This window comes from Myxocyprinus asiaticus, chromosome 4 (genome assembly GCF_019703515.2).
Source record: "Myxocyprinus asiaticus isolate MX2 ecotype Aquarium Trade chromosome 4, UBuf_Myxa_2, whole genome shotgun sequence".
Lineage (NCBI taxonomy): Eukaryota > Metazoa > Chordata > Actinopteri > Cypriniformes > Catostomidae > Myxocyprinus > Myxocyprinus asiaticus.
Window position 1 is genome coordinate 18,365,336 of NC_059347.1, and position 12,032 is coordinate 18,377,367.

The 12,032-nt window shown below is 40.7% G+C and overlaps 1 protein-coding gene across 6 annotated transcripts in view; it reads right to left on the bottom strand.

Moving 5' to 3' along the window:
• LOC127440208 (cytospin-B-like) overlaps positions 1-12,032 on the bottom strand; it is a 204,973-nt gene that overhangs the window by 92,970 nt on the left and 99,971 nt on the right. For all 6 annotated transcript variants that reach the window (XR_007897094.1, XM_051696670.1, XM_051696671.1 and 3 more), the window contains 3 exons: positions 3,633-3,840; positions 1,489-1,562; positions 952-1,127 (listed from right to left, as the gene is read on the bottom strand). Coding sequence is in view for 5 of the 6 variants with exons in the window: in XM_051696670.1 (XP_051552630.1) it covers positions 952-1,127; positions 1,489-1,562; positions 3,633-3,840 (458 nt within the window). In the remaining variant the exon portion in view is untranslated. The remainder of the gene's footprint in view (positions 1-951; positions 1,128-1,488; positions 1,563-3,632; positions 3,841-12,032) is intronic.

Genomic DNA, 12,032 nt, shown 5'->3' on the forward strand with positions numbered 1-12,032 from the left:
AGTGATACACACAGTGAAGCGTACGAGTGCTGATGGTGTGAGACCATCAGTACTCATGAAGCATCTCTCGTCCAATCAGATTCAAGGACCGGAAATATATATATATATATATATATATATATATATATATATATATATATATATATATATATATATATATATATTATATATATATATATATAGATGAAAATTCCTACAACAAATGGGTTGAAAATGCTTTTGCAAATGCTCTGCAGACAAAATCAGTGAGGCTCAACAGGAAACATAATTTCTTAGATTCAACAAGCTAGCACACAAAACAGATATTTGAACAACACAAAACACAAAACACTAATGCCAGCCCAGTTCATAAATTGAACATTATTTTACATAGGTAAAGATATTGCAGCGTGACACTAACATCCTTAAACATTTCATTCTGTGTATTGCATGGTCAAGTAAATAAAATATGTTAACATCCTAAACTTATCAAATCAGAGTGTGAATGTGTGTGGGTAAGTTTTGCTTTTTGGAGATATGTCAGGTCTTGTGGTGTCTTCAAAATAAGGAAGTGGGTACTGTGTTAGTGAGTCTTGGATGCCATATTACAGTTTGCAGCTGCTACACAAAAAAGTGAATAGATGCAAGAGTGTGTGTAAAGGCGTGAGGATAATTTTACATGACTACAAATTTGGGAGTTCATTGCTACAGTCTCCTTATGTCCTTAAAATCTTATGGATGGATTTCAACAAACTAGGTATTAAAATACCATACAGGCCTTAACCAATGCTCTTTATGTCTGATTATAAGTTAGACCATCAACTGAGGCCAGATAACTGTGTAGTAGATGATCTTTGAGACGTATTGAACTATACCAATGAATCCCAAAGAGGAGAGGGTTGTTATAGGGTTTTACAGCCCAGATGAATGGAGAGGTGGGGAGGTCTGTTGAGTTTATAAGTGGTCATATACCTGGCCCCTCGGATCTGCTCCAGCTCTGAAGCCAGTCTGGCACTGTGCTCCTCCTCCTCCTGCAGATGTCTGCGCAGTGTGCGCAGTTCCTGCTGAGCTTCCACCTTTATGTCATTAGCGACCACCACTGCTGTCTGGAGGTCGGCCTGGAAACGGCGCCACTCTTCTGTCTCATCCTGAAAATAAACACGCACACACGCGCACACACGCACGCACGCACGCACACACGCACACACACACACACACACGGCACATGTGAGTTCATGGGGCTTGTCATGGTACTGTCATTTTTAATCACTTTGACTGATAAGCACTGACAAGGTAGACTGAAATCCAACTTGCATTTGCAGCTCAAAATGTGCACTAACAAAGACCGCTCTGGTCTCAAACATATAGCACTGTTCTGCAGAGATGGAAGATATTTGATTGTAATTATTAAAACTGACATCAACTGTCAAACATGCCTGGTTATGCTGCAGTTCTTTATGAAAAATATGTAAGAAGAATATATACATAAATATGTAAGAAGAAAAACACCTTCATTTGCTTATTCATGGCTTTAACTTGCTTCTCAAGCTCAACCTTGTTTTCTTCCAGCCTCTTGATTTGATCTGAAAAACAATGTCAAAATAAAAAACAAAGGTGAATACCTGAGTACTGTGCTTAATTATAGCTGCTCTGAATTTGTGCTGTTGCAGCTTTGGGTCTGTACATACAGTATCTGAAAAAAACCAAACCAAAAAAAAAAAAAAAAAAAAAAAAACCAGCAAAGCATTTCAAAGTTGTTATATTCCTATTTATGCTTGTATTGCACTGATTCTTGAGATAAGGGACAAATTATGTCCTACATAAAAAAGTCCTCTTTATGTTAAAAATAAAAAAATCAGAATAATAAAAATACTGAAAAAGTTCAATCTAAAGGAAATGTGTATACACAGGGCATTCATTACTTGCATTATCATTTTTTACTTATTTTTTTAATGCATGCTCTATACTTGGAAGCACATGTAACTTAACCTGTCCTCAGCAAGAGGTCACAATGTTAAACTGCCAAACAAAATTTTTAAAAATGCAATAAATTCATAAATATAAATATCAAATGAAAGCTAGGGATCTGTAAGATATCAAAAAATATACAGTATAAATTAAACTTTAAATTATATTTTCCATAAAAAACTGCCTATCAAAGTTGTGTCCTCACTTTGCATCAAGTCAGATTTAGCTTATAATCCTGAATAAATCAGACAATAACATAGTCAGCTATAACTCTGAGTACCCCTTTCCACTTCCTGCTCATGGTGGATGCAACAGTAGGACACATGGTCTGGTATGTTTTATATTTTAAACAAACAATGTTTAAGTCTCTGCGGTCACAGCTTCAAAATGTCAACATCGTCACCCCATTGTTATAATTTCAGTTAAGAATTGTGGGATAAATTTTGGCATTTTAGTTTGGGTTATTGAGGCAGCTTTAACTGAGTAAAAAAACTAAATGGCTCCAAAGTAAAACACATGGTTAAGGTGGAAACATTTGACATTTCAGAATTTTCAGAATAGTGTGAAAACAGAAAACAATGAATAGAATGTATTTTCAAACTCAACTCCTTTACTGAACACCATTATTAGATAATTAAAAACTTTACACAATTGTTGGATGGATTTAATTAAAATTGCATGCTTTTTAGTGTGTCTGACGGAGATGACACTTATGAAGTGAATAAATGTCAATTTTCAGAAAAAAGTGTTTTTTATAAAAGCCTGTTCCCTTACATAGTTTGTAGCTGAGACCTTGTATACAAATATATCCATTTCAAATTAATTTAGTATAAAAAAAAGAAAATAAAGCTATGATTTAAAACACGTTTTGTCCCTTATGTCAAGAATCAGCGGTTGTTTTTTTTTGTAGCTGCATTACAGGTGTGATGTCAGCAAGGGAAACAGTTCCACAAAACTAGGGTGATCACAAGCAACTAGACAAGAATGTGAGGCAAGCACATGTGCAACTGTTCAAAATTTTTGTCAACCACATTTTAACAGCTTTATCCTGGCAGTCGTATTTAAATTCACATTCCCATAATTCACACTCCCAAAATGCATTCCCATTTTGACTGATTCAAATGAGCACCAAAATGAATTATGCAGAGAAACTCAAAGAGTTGCTTGTGATAAAACTTTCATAGACCACTTGCTCTGTTAAAGAGTCAAAAAAGATATACACTATTTACTCTATATAACTAAGGGCATAGCAACTGCACAGACACAGGCTGAGGCAACAATGAAACTAAAATCTGCTGCATGAAACTTCCTTCCCCCTGCTTAGAGAACAAAAGAGAGGTCGGCAGACAAGCTCATTGTACATATGAGTCCTGGATGAAGCAGTTTTGGCAACGATACTAGCTGGAGAGATCTAAGTACCAAACAGCTCTGTATCTCAATCCATCCAGGCTGCCAAATCCAATCAATGTGTTTCACTAATCACAGCAGACTCCTGCCAATGTGCATTTGGGTTTGTTTGGGTTTGTTTGTGTGTGTGTGTGTGTGTAAGCCTTTAGATTCAGCCAGATGCTGCAGTAACTTTTTGCACTGGCTGGGGGAGAGCAGTTAAACACACACGGCATGGGCGTTTGGTAATAAGGTTTATGAGAGAGGCAGACAGACAGAGAGACAGACAGGGGTCTTACTCTCCAGGTCCAGGATGGTCTGGTTGGTGTGCAGTCTAACCACCCGCTGCTGCTCCACCTGGTCCTCCAGCTCAAAGATGGTCTCTTTCAGATCCTTGATCTGGTTCTCATGGTCTTGGATCTTCTCCTCTAGATCGAGCATGTTGGTTTTATGATCTTGTTCCTGTTTCTCCACCCTCTCCAGCAACTGTTGTCTGTCTGCCTCCACCTGCACGCATAACAAATACGATTATGCGACGGTAACTATTTTTAAAGAATAGTAATAAAGCTTTTCAAAAAGCTTATCTTTTATAAAAAATAAAAAAAAAAATCTGATCAGGAGATTTTATTACAAGTGGAAGTGTTAACCCACAATGTTTTAACTGTGCCAAAAGATCATGAATGACTACAACAGGGCATTGTGATTATGTGTAGCTTAGGTGACGAATCAAATAACAGCTGGAGTTAATTGGCACAACCTAATTACAAAAACAAATTACTTTTTAAACACTCCAAACTAATTTGAGGGACTGAAACTAACCTCAAGATCATCAGAGCTGAGTTTTTGCATTACAACTGAACTGCCCATTCTAGACCCTCACAATTAACATATCCTATTGTATTTGACCAGAACCTCCCTGACATTTCCTGTTTATTTACAAGCCATTGATTTTGTAGGAATGTGTTTGTAGCAGTGTGGGAGGCTGCATAAAAACAGCATAAAAATAAATGTAACTGATCAGTATAAGTTATGGTGGATGTTTTACATCATACTAATTTAAGCTATGAAGTTAATACCTACTGATTTGGGATGGGACAGGATGGCTGACTGGACGACTAGTTGTCCAACAACTGACTACATTAGTGATTAGTGAATAGTCAGACTTTCTAGATTTTTTTCTCTTTAGCATTTATTTTATGTTCAATTAATCGTATTAATTAATATCATATAATTTTATTAAAATAATGTTATATTGATAATACAGGTTCACATCACATGTTTCAGCATCATACACAAGACTACTGCATGCTATAACAGTTAAAATGGCAGCATACTAAAACCCTCCTCAAACGCCCGGTAAAAATACCCCCTGGTTAAAATCCCGTGCAAATTGACATGCTGGTAAAAAGCCAGTGAATTTGCACTTTCCAGCTTGTAAGCCCTCTAACTATCTTTGCTTTACAAGTTCTACAAGTGTCTGAAGTGGATGTTGGCCAATGAGAAACCAGAAAATGTAAGACGTACTTCAGATAACGCTGATGAATGTTGCGTATGGACTAATGCATGTATTTACCCATGTAAAAGAGAAAGAAATTAGTGTTTTCTTTTGGTTAAGAAAATTAGAAAAGTACACAAGCACGTCATTTTGTTATTTGAGCAGAGTGAATGGGGGAAAATGTGTTGAGCCCTGTGTTTCAGAAAATATTTTCCAGACGGTCCAATAAAATTACATAATGTGAACGGACTGACCATATTTTTAATTCAAGAGTATAATATAGGATTACAGGCATGCTAATGTCAAGAGTTCTGTTGTATTTTGCCAGATATTCCAGTCAATTTCTTCTAATAATTCCAGATACAGTATTTGATCATGTTTAATATTTCCTGCATAATTAATCAGCACAGCTATACATTTTCTGATGGGTCAGTTAAGTGTGATAGGAGAGTTTAAATCCAGTAGACACCCATCTATGCGATTTCTACAGACATTGCTTATCCCATGCAAACTGACGATTAACATATCAGACCTCCACAGTAACAATTACTTTACAGACATATGTCAGAAAAAAAATAAATAAATCCCACCCAAATAGGACTAAAGATGTCATGAAAAACTGGACCTCGTACGATCAAACATTTGCAAGAATACAATGTTAAATTCACCCCCCTTAAAGCACGGCCGCTACAGCCGCTACAGACAATAAAACATTGCTTTTGTGAAAAATTCACTGTCTTCATGAAGATGATTAGACACTCAACGACTACTCGATTTTGAACATTTGTACACTTTAAAAAAGTTTTAACCTGCAATTATTACCTTAAAGACATATTTCTACTTGATCTAATCCTTAAAAAAAAATTGTTGGTGTAAACTAATGTATCCAAGTGGATTCAGGAATGTTAAGTAATATTTTCTTGAATTAAACCAGTTGATTTTAGATGTTACCACATGAAGAACTTTTTTTAAGTTAGCATGTTAATCACTGTAACACCTCCAAAATGATAGTTTATGCTGATTAATCTGTGTCGATAGCTGCTTTTGGAACTTTCGGTAATCAGCTAAAATCAACATTGGAAATTTTTTTCCCTGTGAGTGGAGCTGGAGGGTTCAAGAGTATGAGCGCAGCCTCTGAACATGAAATATAAACAGTCAATCACTGACACCTTGTGGGGATTTGCTGTTTCTATATCTGTCCAAATTGACAATATTTATGCATATTTATCCATATTTTTATATCCATATTTTATAACTATTACGAGGGAAATGCAAAACTTTTTAGGGTACATAAAACTATTTCAGAAATTAACCCCCCCCCCCCCCGGCCACTATGTATAAACATTCTGGAGCCCTTATATTTTTTTATATATATATTATTGGGATTTCGGTTGCACATTAAATTGCATCTGGGTTTTCATTCAATTTGGACCTTGTTGCTTTTATGTCTGGGCAACGCTGCCACAGGAAAGACTAAGAAAATGTGTTAATACATTCAATTATCTATTTTAAGAACTATCGGCCAATTAATAAGTCATCTGCTTTCTTCAACACCTTAGTTATCAGTATTGGCAAAATCAAATAATGTTCAACTTCTACTCTAAAATTACTTTTAAAATGAGACAATAGGAAACAATGTTGCTGCAGTATTGCATATTAATTGAGATCCACTAGATCAACCCTGCTGTAGTGGTATACTTGATTCACAACGTAGCTGGACAACCCTGTATGGAACTGAATAGATGTTGAGAGGCTCACAACTCTGTCTTCAGGGCCTTGTCCACTTAGCAGAGCTTTCTAATGAGCTCTTGGAAGAGTGTGCCATTTTAGAGCACTGCCTGATTGCATCAAACTTCCTGGATGACATCTGGACTGAGGATGTATTTTGAAGCCAAAAGGCTTGGCTCATTCACGGTGGTTAAGTCAGAGAGAGAGAAATTAAAGTTAATTTTGCTTTTGAGGTGAGCTGAGTTCATGAGTTGTGACAGCCATGAAGTGTCAGTGATGTCAATGTCCTTGAGGGTTTATAAGTGTCCTTTCTCCATATAATTGTAATTTAAAGGTTGAGGTAAGCCTCTAAACTGCACAACTACAACATTTACAAGCGCTAGGCATAAACTAGGCAGCTGAATAAGTTTTGCTTTCGATTAATTATGTAGGGTCCTCTCTAATTTTCTGGTACTCCATTCAGAACATAAAAACCTAAGTATGCTTTGTGGTTGGTTGTAATGTAGCTTCTGTACACATGGTGACTTTTTAATAGCTTCCTACATTCTTTCTTTGACACTAAGAGAGCGATAGTGTGCTGACAGAGCTCAGGAATGTGATCGGCTAAGCACAAAAAAGCAGGAAAATGTACTGAGTAAAGTGGGATACAGCGTACAGCCAACCCCATCAGTAATCAACATTAGTTAACATGAACTAACAATTAAAACTACTTCTACAGCATTTATTAATCTTGGGTATTGTTAATTTCAACATATTTTTAGAACTTTTAATCAAATGTTGTATATGTTAACATTAGTTAATGCACTAAGATCTAATGTGAACTAACACTGAAAATGTTAGAACACATGGTTAAGGTGGAAACATTTGACATTTCAGAATTTTCAGAATAGTGTGAAAACAGAAAACAATGAATAGAATGTATTTTCAAACTCAACTCCTTTACTGAACACCATTATTAGATAATTAAAAACTTTTGAGCAGGAAGTGGAAAGGGGTACTCAGAGTTATAGCTGACTATGTTATTGTCTGATTTATTCAGGATTATGTCCATCAGTTTACATACACTTAGGCTGAAGTAATTAAAACTCATTTTTTAACTACTCCACAGATTTCATATTAGCAAACTCTAGTTTTGGCAAGTCGTTTAAGACATCTACTTTAGGCAATTAGACAATTAGCTAATTGGAGTCAATTTGAAATGTTCCTGTGGATGTATTTTAAGGCCTACCTTCAAACTCAGTGCCTCTTTGCTTGACATCAAAGGAAAATCAAAAGAAGTCAGCCAAACCTCACATTTTTTTTTTTTATCTCCACAAGTCTGGTTCATCCTTGGGAGCAATTGCCAAACACCTGAAGGTACCACGTTCATCTGTACAAACAATAGTACGCAAGTATAAACACCATGGGACCACACAGCCATCATACCGCTCAGGAAGGAGACACATTCTGTCGCCTAGAGATGAATGTAGTTTGATGCGAAAAGTGCAAATCAATCCCAGAACAACAGCAAAGGACCTTGTGAAGATGCTGGAGGAAACAGGTAGACAAGTATCTATATCCACAGTAAAAATGAGTCCTATATCAACCTGAAAGGCTGCTCAGCAAGGAAGAAGCCACTGCTCCAAAACTGCCATAAAAAAGCCAAACTACAGTTTGTATGTGCACATGGGAACAAAGATCTTACGTTTTGGAGAAATGTCCTCTGGTCTGATGAAACAAACATTGAACTGTTTGGCCATAATGACCATCATTATGTTTGGAGGAAAAAGGGTGAGACTTGCAAGCTGAAGAACACAATCCCAGCCGTGAAGCATGGGGGTGGCAGTATCATGTTGTGGGGGTGCTTTGCTGCAGGAGGGACTGGTCCACTTCAGAAAATTGATGGCATTATGAGGAAGGAAAATTATGTGGATATATTGAAGCAACATCTCAAGACATCAGCCAGGAAGTTAAAGCTTGGTGGCAAATGGGTCTTCCAAATGGACAATGACCCCAAGCAAACCTCCAAAGTTGTGACAAAATGGCTTAAGGACAACAAAGTCAAGGTATTGGAGTGGCCATCACAAAGCCCTGACCTCAATCCAACAGAAAATTTGGGGGCAGAACTGAAAAAGCATGTGCGAGCAAGAAGGCCTACAAACCTGACTCAGTTACAGCAGTTCTGTCTGGAGGAATGGGCCAAAATTCCAGCAACTTATTGTGAGAAGCTTGTGGAAGGCTACACAAAACATTTGACCCAAGTTAAACAATTTGGCAATGCTACCAAATACTAGCAAAATGTATGTAAACCTCTGACCCACTGGGAATATGATGAAAGAAATAAAAGCTGAAATAAATCATTCTCTCTACTATTTTTCTGACATTTCACATTCTTCAAATAAAGTAGTGATCCTAACTGACCTAAGACAGGGAAAGTTTTCTATGATTAAATGTCAGGAATTGTGGAAAACAATTTTAAATGTATTTGGCTAAGGTGTATGTAAACTTCTGACTTCAACTGTAAATGCTGTAAAAAATCATTAATTGTTAGTTCACAATACTTAATGTTAACAAATAGAATAGTTGATCAGCACAAAACCACCCAAACAGAGCGCAGAAGTTAGAAAATCTACAGCCAACATTTGAGAAGGGATCATTTTGACAGGCTTCGCAATTTTGATTGTAATATGATAAACATTGGATCATCTCATGATGATGCTGTCATCTCATCTCATTATATCCCACACATGGCTGCTAGATGGCACCATTAGCTTGTTCAATACTAACTGAAGCTGTCAACGCAGGCTGTTTTTAATGTGGATATGGCACGCAAGGCTACATCGCGATTTCAATCTTAATTAATGCTGCCTTCATGTGCTATCGGAATTATCGTAAATACGAGTTTCCCACTCGGAAGTTGCACATGAACGACCCCTCAAGTCTTAATTATGACTGGGAAACATGGTGGAGGAGAGTACATTTTCTGTAGAGAATGACAGGTTCCCTGTCTGTCACTCACTCAACGCTGTGTTGATGTAGTGACACTAGGGGTTCGATCTTGAGAGCCCCAATCACCTTTGCTTAAAATAGAAAAGGCCTCGGCTCACGATGAGGATGAGCTTTCGGTCACAGCATCAGAGGGTGGGCTTCTGCTATCAGAAGCATACGAATCTTCTGAGCTCCCGCCCATGGGCAGTAGAACACAGGATGAAGCGGACGCTAAGATGGTAGCCGTGCTTCCTTGGGCGGCTGTGAACATCGGGCTGAAGTGGAACCCTCCACCCTGCCGAGAGTTCGCGGCTGGATGATTGGTTTCTGGGCTCGGAGCGCGACTCACAGCCACTCACAGCGGGCTCGTCCATCCTAACTACCCTCGATGGCAGAGCAGCTAAGGAATATGTCGAGATCCCTCAGGTGGAGCGTGCCGTAGCGGTGCATATATCCTCTCCACTACGGTGTGGGGCAATGGTGTCTCCGTCCTTCCTTCTGGCAAAGGAAGCAGTAGAGCCCATCCCCGTGTTGCACAAGGGCTTTTAAAGCCCTTATTTTATCGTGCCCAAGAGAGGGGGAGGGTCGCTCCCAATCTTGGATCTGCGTGCTTGAACAAAGCCTCACACAGGCTTCCGTTCAAGATATTAACACAGAAGCGCATCCTGGTGTCAATACAGCATAAGAATTTGTTCGTGGCCATCAACCTGAAGGGCGTGTACTTCTACGTATCAAACCTTCCTCAACACAGACCCTTTCTTTAGTTTGCCTTCGAGGGATGAGCATACCAGTACAAGGTCCTCCCCTTCGGTCTGTCCCTGTCCCCTCACATCCTTACCAATGTTGTAGAGGCTGCCCTGGCCCCTATGAGGGAGAAAGGCATTCGCATTCTCAATTATCTCGACGACTGGCTAATCCTAGCTCACTCGCGAGATCTACTGTGTGCGCACAGGGACCTTTTGCTTCAGCACCTTGACCGACTCGGGCTTCAGGTCAACTGGGAGAAGAGCAAGCTCTCTCCTGTGCAGAGCATCCCTTTTCTCAGTATGGAGTTGGACTCGGTCGCTCTCAAGGCACGTCTTATGACCAAACGTGCTCAGTCATTGCTGACCTTCCTGAAGACCTTCAGGCAGAAGGTAGTGGTGCCAGTGAAACAATTTCAGAGGCTCCTGGGACATATGCCATCCTCAGCGGCGGTTCTCCCCCTTGGGTTGATGCATATGAGACCGCTTCAGCACTGGCTACAGACTCAAGTCCCGAGGTGGGCATGGCGGCACTGCACCTGGCGTGTGACCATCATGCCATAGTGCCATCAGATTTTCAGCCCTTGGTCAGACCTGCCATTTCTACGGGCAGGTGTTCCCCTAGAGCAGGTCTCATGACGCGTCGTGGTCACGACAGGCGCCTCGAACTCAGGCTGGGGCGCCATGTGCAATGGGCAGGCAGTGTCGGGCTCTGGACGGGGCCCCGACTCCTTTGGCAGAGCATCAACTGCTTAGAGTTGCTGGCGGTATTGCTGGCCATGCGGAGGCTTCGGCCATTGATTCAGGGCAAGCATGTGTTGGTCCAGACCCACAACACAGCGGCCGTAGCGTACATAAACTGCCAAGGCGGCGTAAGCTCACGTCGCATGTCACAACTCACCCGCCGCCGCCACCTCCTCTGGAGTCAGCAGATGTTGAAGTTGCTGTGAGCCATTCACCTTCCGGGCATCCTCAACCATGCAGCGGACACGCTCTCACGGCAGGAGTGGGGACTCCACCCCCACAGTCCAGCTGATTTGGGAGAGATTCGGGGAGGCACAGGTAGACCCGTTCACCTCCCAAAAGTTCTCTCACTCCCCCCTTTAGTGCTCCCTGTCTGAGGCTACCCTCGGCACGGGTGCCTTGGCGCACAGCTGGCCTCGGGGTCTGTGCAAGTATACGTCTCCTCCTGTGAGCCTCATTGCACAGACTCTGTGCAAAGTCAGGGAGGACGAACAGCAAGTCCTGTTCGTTGCGCCGTACTGGCCCAAACGGACTCGGTTCTAAGATCTGGTGCTCCTGACAGTAGCAGGCAGGACCTTCTCACTCAGGGGCAAGGCATGCTCCAGCACTCTACGAGGCGGCTGTATGCCTTGAAGTGGCATCTTTCCGCTAACTGGTGTTCTTCCCATGGGGAAGACCCACAGAGATGCACCGTCGGGTCTGTGCTGTCTTTTCTTCAGGAAGGGCTGGAGAGACGGCTGTCTCCCTCTACCCTCACAGTGTACGTGGCTGCCATAGCAGCTCACCACAATACACTGGACGGCAGTCCCTCACGACAGCGTGACCTGATCAACAGGTTCCTCAAAGGCGCGAGGAGATTGAATCCTCCTAGAACACACCTGATCCCCTCTTGTGATCTCTCTGTGGTCCTACCTGCCCTACAAGGAGCCCTGTTTGAGCCCCTGGAGCAGGCCGAGCTTCAGCACTCCATCTCTTTAGACAGCCCTCCTGGTGGCGCTCACTTCCATCAAGAGGGTGGGGGA